The sequence below is a fragment of the Xyrauchen texanus genome, chromosome 6 (assembly GCF_025860055.1).
Source record: "Xyrauchen texanus isolate HMW12.3.18 chromosome 6, RBS_HiC_50CHRs, whole genome shotgun sequence".
NCBI classification, from domain to species: Eukaryota; Metazoa; Chordata; class Actinopteri; order Cypriniformes; family Catostomidae; genus Xyrauchen; species Xyrauchen texanus.
The window spans coordinates 6677612-6695423 of record NC_068281.1 but is presented as its reverse complement, the minus strand read 5'-3'; the positions used below and the strand labels follow the sequence as shown (position 1 = coordinate 6695423).

The 17812-nt window shown below is 38.6% G+C and overlaps 1 protein-coding gene across 6 annotated transcripts in view; it reads right to left on the bottom strand.

The window, feature by feature from the left end:
- LOC127645182 (GRB10-interacting GYF protein 2-like) overlaps positions 1-17812 on the bottom strand; it is a 45089-nt gene that overhangs the window by 1675 nt on the left and 25602 nt on the right. For 4 of the 6 annotated variants that reach the window (XM_052128714.1, XM_052128717.1, XM_052128716.1 and 1 more), the window contains 14 exons: positions 17327-17493; positions 16780-16874; positions 15518-15625; positions 15199-15338; positions 10866-10963; positions 10251-10391; positions 9669-9872; positions 8596-8829; positions 7637-7765; positions 7195-7455; positions 6891-7075; positions 6574-6722; positions 3815-3996; positions 3589-3727 (listed from right to left, as the gene is read on the bottom strand). In XM_052128714.1, the coding sequence (XP_051984674.1) occupies positions 3589-3727; positions 3815-3996; positions 6574-6722; positions 6891-7075; positions 7195-7455; positions 7637-7765; positions 8596-8829; positions 9669-9872; positions 10251-10391; positions 10866-10963; positions 15199-15338; positions 15518-15625; positions 16780-16874; positions 17327-17493 (2232 nt within the window). The remainder of the gene's footprint in view (positions 1-3588; positions 3728-3814; positions 3997-6573; positions 6723-6890; positions 7076-7194; positions 7456-7636; positions 7766-8595; positions 8830-9668; positions 9873-10250; positions 10392-10865; positions 10964-15198; positions 15339-15517; positions 15626-16779; positions 16875-17326; positions 17494-17812) is intronic. The other 2 variants (XM_052128715.1, XM_052128720.1) reach the window with 1 other exon arrangement.

The following is a 17812-nucleotide window of genomic DNA, read 5'->3' as shown; positions in this document are numbered from 1 at the left end:
ATAACAAGAACATCATCCCCAAGGTCAAACATGGAGGTGGGTCAATCATGTTATGGGGTGTTTTGTGGCTTTTTTAAAAAGTGTCCCCGCTACGTCACACATAGAGCTCTGAACCCTCAACCAAAATTCTTGGATCTTAACACATCCCCAAAAAACATGGGTTGTGTCCCCATCTTCAGACTGGCATAGCCAGCAGGTGGGTGTGTCTTTAAAATCAAACCTATTCAATCTAGAGGGGGGTCCAATAGAATTGATGCAAAATCTTAAATTGCATCAGATCCACCCTTGCATCTCTAGATGTAGACTTGTTTTTTTAGAATCCAAGCCCACACTCACTCCTGCAATACCTAGTTTAAATCTTTCTCCCATAATCTCTTGAGAGAAGTTGAAGCTCCATCCCCAAGACTCTGAATTAACAGAGTAATACACGGATGCCTCATGACCTTTTCCAAAGGCGGTAAGGGGAGTGTATGCTACCCTCAAATATAGTACAGAGCAGGTGGCGCAGCTGTAAATCCCTTAAGAACTGAGATCCGGGAATCCTAAAATGTTGAACCATATTTTCAAAAGATCTCAACACTCCACTCTCATACAGGTCAGAGAGCGTATTAACCTCCCTCACAATCCATTCTGACCAGCAGAAAGTGGACTTATTAATATGTAATTTTGGGTTCTGTCATATGCTCAAGGTAACATTTGCCACTAAATAAACAATAAACACTCTGTAGACTTTTGTCCATACCGCGTGCAAATGCAAGATAACAGGGTGTGACTAAACTACTGCGGTTAGTTTGATAGAAAGGCTTTGCAAAGGCAAAATAGGGGCAAGAACTTCCTGTTCAATATAAATCCTGGGAGGGGCTCTCTCTCAGGTGGAAGAGACCAATGGGCTAAATGTCTTGGCTAAAAGACCGAATGCATAATAAAACCAAATCTTGGGTAGGCCTAGCCCATCTTTGTCAATCAGCCTATGTAACCTTTTGAAATGTAATCTAGGACACCTACCATTCCAAATGAAGGACTTCGCTATACTATCAATAGCTTGTAATAAGAGAGAGGGGCATGTAGCAGGATTGCTACATTAGGTAGCATTGTAGATGAATTCTGGAATACAATTCATTTTAATAACATTAACCTTCCCAATCATAGATAAATGTATCTTTGTCCTTTTTAAGAATCAGCAGTTCTCTTTTAATATTCCCTTCCAACTCCACAGGTTTTCGTGCTTTGGATTTTTTGATGAATGAGGCATACTGTAATATCCTGGCCCTAAGGACTGCCTTAAGTGCCTCCCAAGCCACGCCCACAGAGCATACTGAGGACCAGTTGGTCTCCATATAAACACTGATTTCAGCCTTTATCATTTGTTGGAATTCAGGATTTTGCAAAAGGGATACATTAAAGCACCAACTATGATTTCCTTCTCTCCATAAGTGGCAACACCTCTAAACTCACCAGGGCATGATCTGAGACAATCTTTTTTCCAAATGAACAAAATCAACAACATATGAAATGAGGGACTTGGATATAAAAAAAAAAATGTATCTATTCTAGAATACATCTAATGGACTGATGAAAAAAAATGTAGTCCCTAAATGGTTAAAAAGTCTCTAAATATCTGTAAGACCAAGATTTTTATGATCAATATATAAAAATCTTGATGTAAAAGATTCCTGCATTCCATGAATCGATCACATTTCTCTCGTCGAATTTGCAAAGTCTGGGAACAAGAAAATGCTGTGGTTCTTCCAAGAAAGCCTTCCTTTTACTCCTCGCCTCAAGTAACATGAGATCTTTATCGGATGATAAGGCATCAGCTTGAGCATGTAAGTGTCTTTTAAAGTCTCCAGAGCCTGAGGATTTTGAATTCTTTGACAAGCTGTCTTCCTAAAACAGTTATGGATCAGGGTGTACCAAATCTCACCGGTTTATATAATTAGAAGTATAAAAATGAGCTATAACTATATATATATATAAGTCAGAAGTCCACATACACTTAGGTTGAAGTCATTAAAACAAATTTAACCATTCCACATATTTAATATTAGCAAACTATATTTTGGCATTTACTTTGTGCATGACATGAGTAATTTTTCCAACAATTGTTTACAGGAATGTTTTCACTTTTAATTGACTATCACAATTCTAGGGAGTCATAACTTTAAGCTAACTATGCCTTTAAGCAGCTTGGACAATCCAGAAAATGATGATAATCCTTAAGGTAATAAGCCAATTAGCTTCTGATAGGCTAATTAACTAACTGGAGTCAATTAGAGGTGTACCTGCGAATGCATTTTAAGGCCTACCTTCAAACTCAGTGCCTATTTGCTTGACAACCTGGGAAATCAAAAGAAATCAGCCAAGACATCAGAAAAAAAATTGTGGACCTCCACAAGTCTGGATCATCCTTGGGAGCAATTTCCAAATGCCTGAAGGTACCACGTTCATCTTTATAAACAATAGTATGCAAGTATAAACACCATGGGTCCCGCAGCCACTCAGGAAGGAGATGCATTCTGTCTCCAGAGATGAGTGTAGTTTGGTGCGAAATTTGCAAATCAATCCCAGAACAACAGCAAAGATCCTTGCGAAGATGCTGGAGGAAACAGGTAGATAAGTATCTATATCCACAGTAAAACGAGTCCTAAATCGTCATAACCTGAAAGGCTGCTCAGCAATATCAAAGATCTTATTTTTTGAAGAAATGTCCTTTGGTCTGATGAAACAGAAATTGAACTGTTTGGCCATAATGACCATAGCTATGTTTGGAGGAAAAAGTGTGAGGCTTGCAAGCCGAAGAACACCATCCCAACCATGAAGCATGGGGGTGGCAGCATCATATTGTGGGGGTGCTTTTCTGCAGAAGGGACTGATGCACTTCACAAAATAGATGGCATCATGAGGAAGGAAAATTATGTGGATATAATGAAGCAACATTACAAAGACATCAGCCAGGAAGTTCAAGCTTGGTCGCAAACAGATCTTTCAAAATGGACAATGACCGCAAGTTTACCTCCAAAGTTGTGGCAAAATGGCTTAAGGACAACAGAGTCATTGTATTGGAATGGCCATCACAAAGCCCTGAACTCAATCCGAAAGAAAATTTGTGGCCATAACTGAAAAAGTGTGTGCAAGCAAGAAGGCCTACAAACCTGACTCAGTTACACCAGTTCTGTCTGGAGAAATGGGCCAAAAATCCAGCAACTTATTTTGAGAGCTTGTGAAAGGCTATCCAAAAAGGTTTGACCCAAGTTAAACAATTTAAAGGCAATGCTACCAAATACTAACAAAGTGTATGTAAACTTCTGACCCACTGGGAATGTGATGAAAGAAATAAAAGCTGAAAGAAATAATTCTCTGACATTTCACATTATTAAAATATCTTAACTAGCGTCTTTATTTCTAGATCTGTCTTTGGCGTGCACCACTGCTCTGGCGTGATTTAAACTGAACGATTCTGATTCTTTTGACAATCGATTCAAAATAGTTTGTGTATGAATCGCGATGCATCACTGAAATTATTTATTCCAACAGCTCTAAACACACACACACTAAAAATATATATATAAATATATATTCAGCTCTCACCTAGAAGGCTTGGGTCGGCTCGTACCATCTTCTGTTTCTTCTTCTTCTTGCCGGAGGTGACCGTTTCAAACCGTTGCTGCTGCTGTTGTTGGTGTTGATTGATTGACTGTGACACTTGGCTTATTTCCCACACAGAGTCCTGACAGACAAACGTGGGGAGTAGTTTAGCAAGACTGCCTCACAAGCGCATGCAGACATAAACACAACCAGCCGCTCAAACACACACCTGCTGTTTTTGCTGCTGGACTTGCTGAGGTTTTTGCTGGTTAGCATTCTGTTTGGCACGGCGCTCCAGGAACTGCTTGGCGAAGTCTTTTGCCTGTGACGTATCCCCCAGGTAGGCTCGCACATAGTCGTGCACCTCATACGGTGAGTCCACTTCTTTCAGGAACAACGCAAAGGTGGGGACTGCAAAAACAAGGGAAGATTGGTCAATTTTAGAAAGCCACATTGATATAAATTCAGAAGTTGCGACCTCTTCAAACTTTCAAAAAGGGTAAAATCAATAAATTGTTTGTTTTTCATTTTATCTTGATGTGAAGAATTTCAGATCAGTTTTACAACCTCAGTTTTAATAAATGTCCTTTTTGTAATGCGAATTACGTTTCAGTTCTAAAATTTACAGAATGTATTCATAGAACAAAAGATAAAGGAAAATTCAATTTCTCATGATATGACCCTTTAAAATAAAAAATCTCTAAAAAATACTATATACAGTTGAAGTCAGAAGTTTACATACACTAAGGTTGAAGTCATTAACAAAAATGTATTAACACTCCACAGATTTCATATTAACAAACTATAGTTTTGGCAAGTCGTTTAGGGCATGTGCATGACACAAGTAATTTTTCCAACAATTGTTTACAGACAGATTGTTTCACTTTTAATTGACTCATCACAAATCGAGAGGGTCAGAATTTGCATACACTAAGTTAATTGTGCCTTAAAGCAACTTGGAAAATTCCAGAAAATGATGTCAAGCCTTTAGGCAATTAGCTTCAGATAGGCTAATTGGAGTCAATTGTAGGTGTACCTCTGGATGTATTTTAAGGCCTACATTCAAACTCAGTGCCTCTTTGCTTGACATCATGGGAAATCAAAAGAAATCAGCCAAGACCTTCACAAGTCTGGTTCATCCTTGGAAGCAATGAAGGTACCACTTTCATCTGTGCAAACAATAGCATGCAAGTATAAACACCATGGGAACGCACAGCATTCATACCACTCAGGAAGGAGACGCATAGTCTCCTAGAGATGATCAAAGTTAGGTGTGAAAAGTGCAAATCAATCCCAGAACAACAACAAAGATCCTTGTGAAGATGCTGGAGGAAACATGTAGAAAAGTATCTATATCCACAGTAAAATACGTCCTATTTTGATATAACCTGAAAGGCTGCTCAGCAAGGAAGAAGCCACTGCTCCAAAACCGCCATAAAAAACGCCAGATTACAGTTTGCAAGTGCACATGGGGACAAAGATCTTACTTTTTGGAGAAATTAACTCTGGTCTGATGAAACAAATTTTACTGTTTGACCATAATGACCATCATTATGATTGGAGGAAAAAGGGTGAGGCTTGCAAGCAGATGTACACCATTCCAACCATAAAGCATGGGGGTGGCAGCATCATGTTGTGGGAGTGCTTTGCTGCGGGAGGGACTGGTGCACTTCGCAAAATTGATGGCTTAATGAGGAAGGAAAAATGTGTGGATATATTGAGGCAACATTTCAAGACATCAGCCTGGAAGATAAAGCTCGGTCGCAAACGGGTCTTCCAAACCTCCAAAGTTGTGGCAAATTGGCTTAAGGATAACAAAGTCAAGGTATTGGAGTGGCCATCACAAAGCCCTGACCTCAATCCGATCTGAGGACAACAAACCTGACTGTTACACCAGTTCTGTCGGGAGGAATGGGCCAAAATTCCAGCAACTTATTGTGAGAAACTTGTGGAAGGCCTGTTTGACCCAAGTTAAACAATTTAAAGGCAATGCTACCAAATCCTAACAAAGTGCATGTAAACTTCTGACCCACTGGGAATATGATGAAAGATATAAAAGCTGTAATAAATAATTCTCTCTACTATTATTCTGACATTTCACATTATTAAAATAAAGAAGTGATCCAAACTGACATAAGATGGAAATGTTTTCTACATTTAAATGTCAGGAATTGTGAAAAACTGAGTTTAAATGTATTTGGCTTAGGTGTATGTAAACGTCTGACTTCAACTGTACATTCACAGCACTTTATTAGATACACCTACTTATTCATGCGATTATCTAATCAGCCAATCATGTGCCAGCAGTGCAATGCATAAAAATCATGCAGATATGGGTCAGGAGCTTCAGTTAATGTTCACCTCAGCCATCAGAATGGGGAAAAAATTTGATCTCTGTGATTTCGACAGTGGCATGATTGTTGGTGAGGACAGATGGGCTGGTTTGAATATTTCTGTAACTGCTGATCTCCTGGGATTCTCACGCAAAACAGTCCCTAGAGTTTTCTCAGAATGATGCCAAAAACAAAAAACATCCAGTGAACGGCAGTTCTGTGGACAGAAAGGCCTTGTTGATGAGACGTCAACGGAAAATGGCCAGATTAGTTCGAGCTGACAGAAAGGCTATGGTAACTCAGATAAACACTCTGTACAATTGTAGTGAGCAGAATAGCATCTTAGAATGCACAACGTGTCGAACCTCGAGGCGGATGGGCCACAACAGCAGAAGACCACGTTGAGCACTTTATTAGGACCATAGTGTTCCTAATAAAGTGCTCGGCGAGTGTATATCCAAATCCCTTCATGCTGCATGCAAGAAAGGGCTATGAATAAAATGCAAAGAAACAATGGGGAGGGATGTGGTTAGTGGGAAAAAGTATCTGCATATCTTCTATACATTTCAATAAAAGAGGATGTCATTCAGCAAGAGGGTTGGGGATGAAGGACAAGTGTTTGTGCCAACGTCATGAAAGCATGTCAGTGACTCACCATCAAGGTTATTAGCCGTGTTGAGAGTGTGTAGAGTCTGTTCACACCATTGCATAAAGCCGTCCTGATTCTTATTGGCTCCCTGGAACAGTTTCAGTAGCTTCTCTTCCTCTTCTACCTTTTTATTGGCTTTACCACCGCTGCTATTACTGCACCAAATGGGGCAGAAAGAGAAACATTACACTACAAATACAATATGGAAATGACACAAAAAGCTGTTGTATGCCAAAGTCTGAGGTTGTACTGCACAGTTTTTAGTGATGAAAATATATTGTAGATATATATGTGGTAGATATATATATATGGTAGTGGTTTACCTGAGGTTAGCGTTACCCTTGTTTTTCAGATTGTGGCTCTTGCGTGTAGCCGGAGGTGGGGCAGCATCTACAGCCTCATCCCAGAAGCCAATATTAGAGTTCTGAGCATCACCCCACACACTGCTGTCCATCACCCAGTGCGACCCGGTATTACTGACAGACCCCCACACTGATGCATTGATGGTCTAGATATGGATAAGAAGTTATATGAAACACCAGTCATGCAATCTATTGTATACAAATGCAATTGAATCACAGACATAGAATAGCAATAATAAAAAAGGGGTGAGGACGTGTAACTCACCGTTCGGCTCTGTGTGTGATTTTGTTGGGTGACGGTTGTGTGTTGTTGTTGTTGTTGCTGCTGCTGCTGCAGCAGCGGTTGTTGTTGCTGTGTCTGCTGTTCTTTCCGTTGTTTCATCTGCTGTGCCTCCTCCCTCTGGATCTCCAGCAGGGATTTAGTAGCAGCCGGCTGCTTGGGCACATTTCCCCAGCCAGAGAGCTTGGCCTGAGGTTGCTGCTGCTGCTGCTGGACCCTCTGGAGCTCCTGCTGCAGTCGTCTTTGCTGTAGGAGTAATGGACACTGTAATGTTACAGCTATTTCAATCCAGCTCATCCACAAGTGCCAACAGGAGGAATACAAATAACAGGTGCCTTGAAGAGGACAGACACTACACCCTTTTTGATTTACTAGAGATGGACTGCTAAACATGTTAGGAAAGGCGAATCATTGGCGCTCCTCTCACCTCCTCTCGTGCTTGCTGTTCTCTCTCCTCCTCCAGTTTTTGGATCTCTGAGAGCGACAAGGCATTCTGAGACTGGGAGAGACTGTTTGCTGTGGCTGCCTGATGACCCCACTTAGAGGATGAGGGGAGCTGAGGACGATACACAAAAATGACTGCTATTTTAAAAGGGTCATCAATAACTGGGTCAAATCTTTCCTTTTGAATCTCTGATTAACATGTCTAATTAGCTTTTATATAACGTGCCCCTGATTTACTTTAATTGCACATTTGCATCATTTCAAATACGTTTGGCCGCTACAATTAACTATACAAATCTAAAATAACCCCATGACACTGTTTTTTTGTGGACAGAAAGGAAGACAGCATTTCACAGCATTAAAAGGCTCAACTACACACAACAGAAACTTCCGCCAAAATCAAGGCTTGAGGTTAGCAATGCCACATGTAATTACTATTGAATAATAATTATGATTATTATTATAATACAATAATTCATTTCTATAATTTCTTAATTGTTTTTAAAATTACTATTATCATCATTATTTTATTTAAATTATATTTATTAACAGGGTTTAAACAAAATATAATGAAAAGTGAGCAGACACTTTCACAAATTGGACAAAAAACAAAATTGACACAGCGGAGAAGTGCAATGTGATTGTGATGTTCATTTCCTCCGTCTTTCACAACAAAATTTGTGTGAGAATATCCTTTCTAGAACAGTATTTCTGGTCCATAGGGTAAAGCATGGGTAAAACACGTTTTAATTTTGGATAAAAGAAATCACTTAGACATTTTTTTTTATTGTTTATCATATTATATAATTTATTTTTCAAATAGCAATTGCAGAATTTTTCTAAATAAAATCGCAATTCGATTTTTGTCCAAATCATTCAGCCCTAATTTTCTATGAAACCAAATATTATGCTCATAAGATTTATTGTGAGACGAATTTGTACCTTCATCTGTGCAAGCTGCTGTTGTTGCTGCTGCTGCTGCAATCTGCGGAGTGCCTCCTGCTGCTGTTGCCGCTGCCTCTGTAACTCCTGCTGCTTCTGCGCCTCCTGCTCTCTCTTTTTCTGCTCCTCCTGCTGTTGCTTTGCCAACGCTGCTGCTTCCTCTTCTTGCCGCTTCTCTTCCTCACGTCGCCTCAGAGCTTCGAGTTCTTCCTGTTTCCTCCGTTCCCCTTCCTGCTGGAACAACAACACCAAATCAGAGAGACACAAAGTATTAGGAACGGATCTAAATAGCTTTCGATCTCAGTAAATTTAGCTGAGCTTAGGATAACAAAATAATTTGAGGTGGACATAAAACAACAGTAAGCTTTAAGAGGACATGTGTTAGTGATTTTACCACAGTTTAAGGGTGTTGTTAGGCACAATACAAAGCTTTTACAAAACGTTGGCAAGAGGAATACAAATGAAAGGCATCAATATTCAATAAATGAATTAATAAGAACGATCACAATAAATAATTCTATTTTAAGTAATATAGTACAATGCTGGTTAGAGATGCAAAGCAATGCAACGATTAAAGATAATTCTGTTAAAGGAATGTTCCGGGCTCTATACAAGTTTAGCTCAATCAACAGCTTTTGTGGCATAATGTTGATTACCACCAAAAATTATTTCAACTCGTTCTTCCTTTTCTTTAAAAAAAGCAAAAATCGAGGTTACAGTGAGACACTTACAATGGACGTGAATGGGGGCTAATTTCTGAACGTTAAGTTTCACTCAGTTTAAAAAGTTTCGCCACAAGACATATGCATGTAAACATGATTTTAGTGTGATAAAATCACTTACAAATCTTTTCTGTGTTAAGTTATAGCCAATTTTACAACTTTGTTACAGTGACTGTGTAATGTCAACAAACCCTAAAATGACTATTTAAACAACTTTACAGCTCAAATAAATCATGAGTTTTAATAGAAGAATTAGAGCATTAAGTGTGACTTGGCAGTCATAGGTGTTAACAATAGTTATGTAGATTCATTCAATCAGATTTTAGAGCTGGAACAGGTAGGTCTTCACACCTGTTTGCGAAGGAATTCTTCCCTTTGTCTCCTCTCTTCCTCTTCTTTCCTTTCCTCCAGCCGGCGGAGCACCGCCTCCTGAGCTAATCTTTCCTCCTCTTCCTTTTGCCGCCGCTGCGCCTCTTCCTTCTGCCGCCGCTGCGTCTCTTCCTTCTGCCGCCGCTGCGCCTCCTCCTGCTCCCGCTGCCTCTGGAGAGCCTCCTCCTACAGAACACACACACACTGCATTACTGGCACTGGGTATCTCCCTCCAATCAGAAAAACAAGTTACATCACCTGTAACAAGTTCTTCTACTAGTTTAGGTGCTATGTAAATGTCAATTTAATAATCATATTTTTTTTACTCTCCTCAATATATCTATACCAGAATGGGAGTGCATAAAGAACTATACTTTGGTTTACACAGTGCCACAACCAACACTGTAAAAGCACAATCTGCAGTTGTTGTCTGGTGTGTTATTACATTAATCAAAACCTATCTATCTTTTCAAATCCAAAAAAGGTTTTGCGTTGCGCCTCAGCATTGATTTCTAATTCAACGTCCATAATTTCATGAGTTCATCAAGCATTGTCTTCAGTCACCTGTTTGCGTCGTGCCAGCTCTTCCTCCTCCAAGCGTTTCCGCTCCTCTTCCTGTCTGGCACGCAGCGCCTCTTCCAGACGCTTCCTCTCTTCCTCTTCCATTTTAGCCCGAAGCTCTACCTCCCGTCTCTCCATCTCAAGCTTTAGAGAAAAATTTAAAGCTAAAATCACAAAAGTCAAAAAGCAACTTTCATCTATTTCTCCTACATTTAAGATCCAGAAAAAACAAACAAACAAAAAAGTATGCATGTAACTGAAAATGGAAAGAGAAGAAAAATCTTTGCTTATAAAATACCAATTATTTTAGGTCAGAAAGTGAGTTTAATGCAAAAAGATTCAGGTCTTAATTTAAAAAGTCATGCGAGAGAAGGCCTGGGAAGCTCAGCGAGTATTGACGCTGACTACCACCCCTGAGAGACCTGTCCTCCGCCAACCGGATTGAGGTGAGAAACGGTGCCACCACGAGGACCTACTAAGTAGTGGGAATTGTGCATTCCAAATTGGGAGAAAAGGGGGACTAAAAAAAATAAAAAATACAAAAATAGAAGTCATGCGAGAAAGTCTTTGTACTCGTATCATCTGAAGCACACAAGAAAGCCTTCAAAACTTTCTCACCTTCAGAGCTTTGGCTTTCTCCAGCTGCATCTGTTCAATGGAAGACGCTTGAGTCATGGAGTCTTTTGGCAAATCCCATACACTGCTCCCTTCCCATGCTGAGAGAAACAGACTTTTACTTCAGGAACTGAAACATTTGGTGGATCATTTGAGGTAAACATTAAAAACAAGAATGTGTCTAATTTATCAGCCTGCAAAATCTTGATTCTAACAAAAATCTTTGGATGCAATTATTATTAGGCTGTCAATTTAACACATTAATTTAGTGCAACGAATTGTATAAAATAAAACATGTAAAACATTTTAATGGGTCAAGGTGTCGATAGGTCTTTCTACGAGTCAAACTATGTTTAAATTGACAAATTTTAGGGTGAACTGCTCCTTTAAAGCCTAGTTTAGTGATTTGTGTGCTGTTTGTAGGTTCATTCAGTAAAGAAATCCTGCTTAACCTGAATACTTAGCCCATGTAGCCCAATTACAAAATACAACAGCAAAAACTACCAGCCACTGTTCCACTTAAAAGACAAAATCAAAGACAAACGTCAGATGTTTCAGTTTTGCCTAGGTTGCATCTATTCAGCTCAGAGTTACATCTGTTGCAAATGGGCTGACACCCCAGACAAGTGAGTCATTTCCAAAATTAAACAAGTGGCATTACTGAAAGTGAGAGTAAGAAACAAGAAAACCAGACATTACACAAGCCCCGTAAGATGACCAAAGTAGTTTTTCCTATTTCAAAAGCACTGCAGCACTTTAAACTGTTCATCTATAAGTTATCTATATAGACTAGGTTTCAGAAGATTTAGATACGTATGAGGTAGTGGACTGAAACAATAACAGTAACACAATAATTAAGGTAAAGAATTTAAATATTTATATGTGTAGGCATGAATAGTATACAGCATGAATGTAAAACCCTAGGGTGCACCCTCCAAGTAGCCTAAGATTTCTATACAATGTATACAATGAAAATAAAATACAATATTCAAAAGTGTTTCTTTACAAAAATCTTGCTCTTGTCTTTAGTCCATTGCATAAAATAAAATATACCGTCCTCTAAGATTCTGTAGTTCTAGTTGGGTGGCTCGCCATCAAACTCCAAATCTTTCCAAGGAATCAAAAAAACCTGATCAATTTTCACATCGGGTAAAAGACGACAACGATAATCCCTCAATGCTCTCTGGCAGTGGTACAGTTCCCAACGTACCTTTCAAAGTGTTTAGATAACATATGCATTTATATTTAAACACTTTCTATGTTAATGTCTGTGATACTCTGCGCATCGGCTGCTAACAGGCTGGCTGTGTGCTGTCTGCGTGGCAGAGAAGCTTCCACTGTCACCTATCAATCAAGGCGGGATCAACTCTTGAACGAATGTTCTATATGGTTTATAATAACTATATGCATTTATAATAGATTAACTAAGTTTTTATATTTTATTATATAAATTTTTTATTATATAATAATAATAATACATTCATATTTATTTCCATAATTTTTCTAGTGGGCTACAATTACTTTAACCTCTGCCACCAACAAGAGTCAACATCGTCTGAGGAAGTTGAGATGATTGAATGGCTGAAAGCATAAACTGACCACATCAATATCTATTCTATTGTGGTAATCTTTATTACATTATTGGTAACTGGCATAATTGGATAGATTTGAAAAAGACTGCTTTACCTAAAGCAGTAGCCCAAGACCATGGCTGCATTGCAATTTGGCTACTAGTTAACATGAACAAATAGCCTGCACAGCCCAAGTGATATTGACCACGTTTACTCCTGGTATTAAGATGTGTCTCGGGTGATCCAATCACGTGATTAGACGACACATATCGCTGTTCACACCTGGTTGCTTAACCAGCGTCTCCTGTGTAGGGCTGGGTGACAGGACGATGTAATCGGATATCGATAATATCTTACAAAGATCCCGATGTCGATTGTGATGCTAAATTGACAGAGGGTGGTTGACAATATTGGGAAATGGCAAAACAATGGATCTAGAAAGTAAACAAAAGCCCAGGTTGTGAAACTAGCACCCGCCACCCGCCAAATGCGACGAGACTGAATCCAGCTCACAAGCTCCTTATCCAAATGTATTTCATTCATGGTTAATTTTGCTCATCTGATCTTACCCACAAACAGGCAGGCAACCTGCAAGACGTCTTGGAGTGACACATGACAAGAAATGCTGTTAGACACAGACACGTGCTTGAAGAAACACACTTTATTATATTTTTATGAACAGACAAAAGAAAAAAAAAGTCTATGCTCATGTCTGATTCGCAGTTTGTTCAGGGGCATGCAGCGGACCCTGTCAGGTGGAACATATGTCAGCGTGGAGCGCAAGCTTGTCTCGTGGAACAGGCACAAGTAAAGAGTTACTCTTTTTCTCTGTTTCATTCATCTAAAAACTGTTTGCAAGAATAATGTTGTCTGTGAGATTGCTATAAATTATCTCAGATCATCACAGGAGGTGCTGTGAGTTTAGTTCTCTCTAAACTAAAATCAATCACGGACAATCCCTTACATCCAATCCATGCTCTTGGGGTGATCAACAAGAGCACTTTTAGCCATAGATTGATCGCACCAAAGTGCAAGTCTGAACGTACCAGGAAGTCCTTTGTACCAGCGGCCATCAGAATGTTTAATGATTTATGAATATTCACCTGTTACTGAATATACTGTTATTAATTCTGCTATTGAATATCCTGTTTTGAAAATGCACCTGTTACTGATTATTCGATATAGGTATTATTGTTATGTATTATGTATTGTTATTGAGTGTTAAAGCTGCCGTGACAATATCATTTCCTGCAAAGGATCAATAACAGCATCAACAACAACAGTTCGCTTTATCTCCACGAACCAGTTCACGGTTAGCATGCGTTGTGAACACAACTCTGCATGTTCAGTAATATAATGTATAACTTTGTATTAAATAAACAAAAGATGAAAGTAATTAAATCATAAAATAATACAAGACATGTTTATCTTGAACCTAAAATTTAATTCAAATAAATTTTCTTTAGGCAGCAATAACTTTATTACCAAAATGCAATACAAACACAAATCTGATAAGAACACACATTTATCAGCATTATTTTGGGAACACAATGGAATTTATTAGGCTTTAATATTATGATTATTATTATCATCATTACATTATCTTTAGTTCTTAATCTCTAGGTTATTAGTAATTTTCCACCTGTTGTCGCTGACTGATACTTGCATGATGGCAAATGGAGCCATTGGAGATGGTAAATGTTTGGATTTGTGGATGTGGTTACCATTTTTTTGTTCACTTCGTTATTTTAATTGCTTTTTGCGTTTAGTTTAAAGTGCAATTTTAATTTAGAAATCTCATTCGTTTGTGTTTTTCAGGTTTCAATAAATTAATTAAAGCGAAATCATTAAAGCAAAAATATTTACCGACCCTCGGCAGGTGGGTTGACGATCAAATCGTATAGCAATATTTTTGAAGACGATTATCAATAAAATATTTTTTACATATCGCCCAGCCCTACTCCTGTGACCACTTGTGTTCAGATTTCGAGGGGAGAGTCTCTGATTTCATGAAGACATTTATCAATCACTATTGATTTATCAATCAGTGTGTTACTACATGATAATAAAATGCAAAAATTGACAAAAGGCAATGAAAGCGTGAAAAAAATGGCATGCTGTTTGTCCCAGTTACAAAATACATTTAAGCAGAATTATCTGTTATTTTAGTGGATGACCTGTATTAAACGAGCTTCAGATTGTTCATGCTTCTAATCGGTGTTGATATCAGACACACTGAAAAAGATCTGTGAAGTTCCCGTGTTCGTATCAGCTTTTTTTTTTTTTAAAGCGGCTTGTAACTGGCAAAGTTTAAACACTTGTTTTTGTGCAGCAGTTATTGAGAGCTGAGGGGTGGTGCTTTACTGCTGTCCAGGACACGTACAGGACAAACTACGGTTTACACTTCAAATGCGATGTGACTACGCATGTTTTTGACTACCTTCATATGTATACTTGGAGCTGACTACTTGTGACTGGATCACCTGAAAAGCATCTTAATACCAGATGTAAATGGGGTCATTAGCAATAAGGATAGTTGTTTCAAAGGCAGAGCCTGATCTGATGAAAGACTACCACAACAAACATTTGTTTCTTTAGTTTAAAAATGCACTGATGAATTGTGCACAATAAGACCAGGAATGTGTGTTTAAGTGAATGGGGTCAATTTTGATTTTAAGTTTTCATACAAAAAGCCACAAACACTAGTTCTAAGTGTATAATTGATTTGATCATTGATTCTTGCTTTCTCAAGAGTAGTGACTTACTGCTGGGAGTAGCTGGCTGCATGTTTGGAGAACATGACGCTTGAGTGGACGGGATCTGCATTTCCCAAACGGAACCCGAATCTGGAACTGACATGGAACGTGTTACAGGAGGCAAGAGGCTCTGTTGTGGCTCCGGTGTTCTGCAATGGGCAAACAAGTTAAACTGTGAGACTATCACAATTTCCACAATACTAAATCAAATGCTACACATCACCCACACATTCATGCCCTACTGTTGGCCTCTTAATATACAGCTATGAATGACTGTAATTCTGACAGGGTGACTGAAACCAGAAGTGACTTAACAGTGAGGCCTCACCTGATCTTGAGTGCCTGATGGAGGAGGAGATTGAGCTGCTGATGTTGGGGAGGAGGAGGGGCAGAGCTTAAAACCTTTTGCTGTGCCAGAGCCTGAGCATACTGTTGCCTGGAGAATGACCATAAAAGAGATTACTAGTAATTGATATATAAATCTTGAGATTTTCAGCAGTGGCCAATAAATATATATTGGTTTCGGCAACTCCTATAAGTCAACCACTAAAGATTACAGTGTGATATGTAGCCACCATTCAAACAGATACACTAAATAAAATTTATACTAGAGCTGTCAATTGATTCAAATAATTATGATTGATCTTGTGTGCATTTAACAATTCTTACATATTGAATTTGTTGAAATTTGTAATGACTTATATTTCTCCAATCAAAATGTTGTGTACTCAATTTAGGCGTTCAGCTCCTCTTCAAGCATATTAGGGCTGTCAATCGATGAACATTTTCGAAGTCAATTCCATAATATGCCAATTCATTAATCAAATTAATTGCAATGAATTACATATCAATTTGTGCTAAGAAAGGCCCTCAAATAACAATAATTCAATATACAGTGATTAGAAATGTAGTTATATTTAACTAATAAATATAATCAATATATGTACAAATGTCAGATAGACGTCTTTGGCTGCTGCATTGCGTCTCGTTGTGGTTCCAGCATCTTGCATATTCATTATCATAGGCTGTTATAACGATATAAAGATTTTGCATAATCAAAATATAATGCATCATATTTTGACATTATATGAAGACTTGTTAGGCAACTCAAATGAAAGAATGCTCAGAAAGTCTCACTCTGCTCTTCCTTTATTTACCATAATTATCTTAATAAGCATGCACCTCTGTTTTCATCATGGCTGTCTCAACTGTGTATTTGCAAATGTGTTTTCGCTTGACAATCGTGTTATTAATACACCATGTTAAGTTAAATATAGTTTTGAAGACCCTGCATTCTGTTCCATACAGCTGCGTTCCATCAAGCTGTTTGAAAGGAATTGCACACGCTGTGTGTGTGCGCTTTTCTGGTGTGCTAAGAGGTGTCTCTACCCCAGACAGAAAGTCACTGTGTGCTGTGATGATTCACAGCACAAGGTCACGCTTGCATGATTGTGTATAGCTGGCACTGAATTTTACATTTAGTCTCTGGAACTATCTGTTTGTTCAACCAGGCAGAAGGAGAATGTATAAATTTGCAGTATGGTGATGCGAGACAGAGATTAAGAAGTTGAAAGCATTTAGTTGTCATACCTGAGTAAGTACTGATATTGCATCTGTTGTAGCTGATACATATTTAGAGCATTCATTTCCTGCTGCCTCTTCAGCCGCTCTTGTTCAGCATCTCCCTATATACATACAGAAAAACACACACACACACACACACACACACGTTGGTCTACCTATCATTATGAGGACTTTCCATAGACATAATTACTTTTATACTGTACAAACTATAGATTCTATCCTCTAAACCTAACACAACCCCTAAACCTAACCCTCACAGAAAACATTCTGCATTTTTACATTTTCAATAAAACATTGTTTAGTATGATTTTTAAGCGATTTGAATTATGGGGACACTAGAAATGTCCTCATAAATCACATTTATAGCATAATACCCTTGTAATTACTAATTTGTAACTTACAAAATTGTCCTCGCAAATCACAAAAACACGCGCACACACACACACACACACACACACACACACACACACACGCCAAAACATTTAGGATGCTCAACAAAAAGGCATGCGGTGATGGTCTGCCATTTAGCACTAAGAAATGAGTTTTATTTCACCAGCATGGGAGGTAACGTGGGGCCGGGGGTGAAGGGCACTCTTCCCCAGATCTTCATAATCTCTCCCAGGGGCTGGAACATTTCGTCACAGCCTCGCTTCACCTGCAGGGTCATGGTGAAATAACCTGCCTGAAACCACTCAGACATCTCCTGGTTACTAAAGGGCCCTGAAGTAAGAGAAACAGACCAGGGTCACTACATGTGGCTTTTTAGAGCAGCACAGAAACAATATTAAAGTTCACCAGAGGCAAAGTGCAAAAGCTATATGAACTTTGTGGTGCTATTTTAAGGTGCAAGTGTTTGCAAAGATGCTTGATAAATCTTTAGTTACATGTATTCTTTTGTGAATAACAAGAAATAGCCACACATTATTTTACAGTGCACATGTAACTGCATTTACGTAATTCCTGAGAAATACAGTAGTTTACATGAAATAATGTGTGTCCTGCATGGTGACATGTTATACTTCCTATAAAACTTTTATCA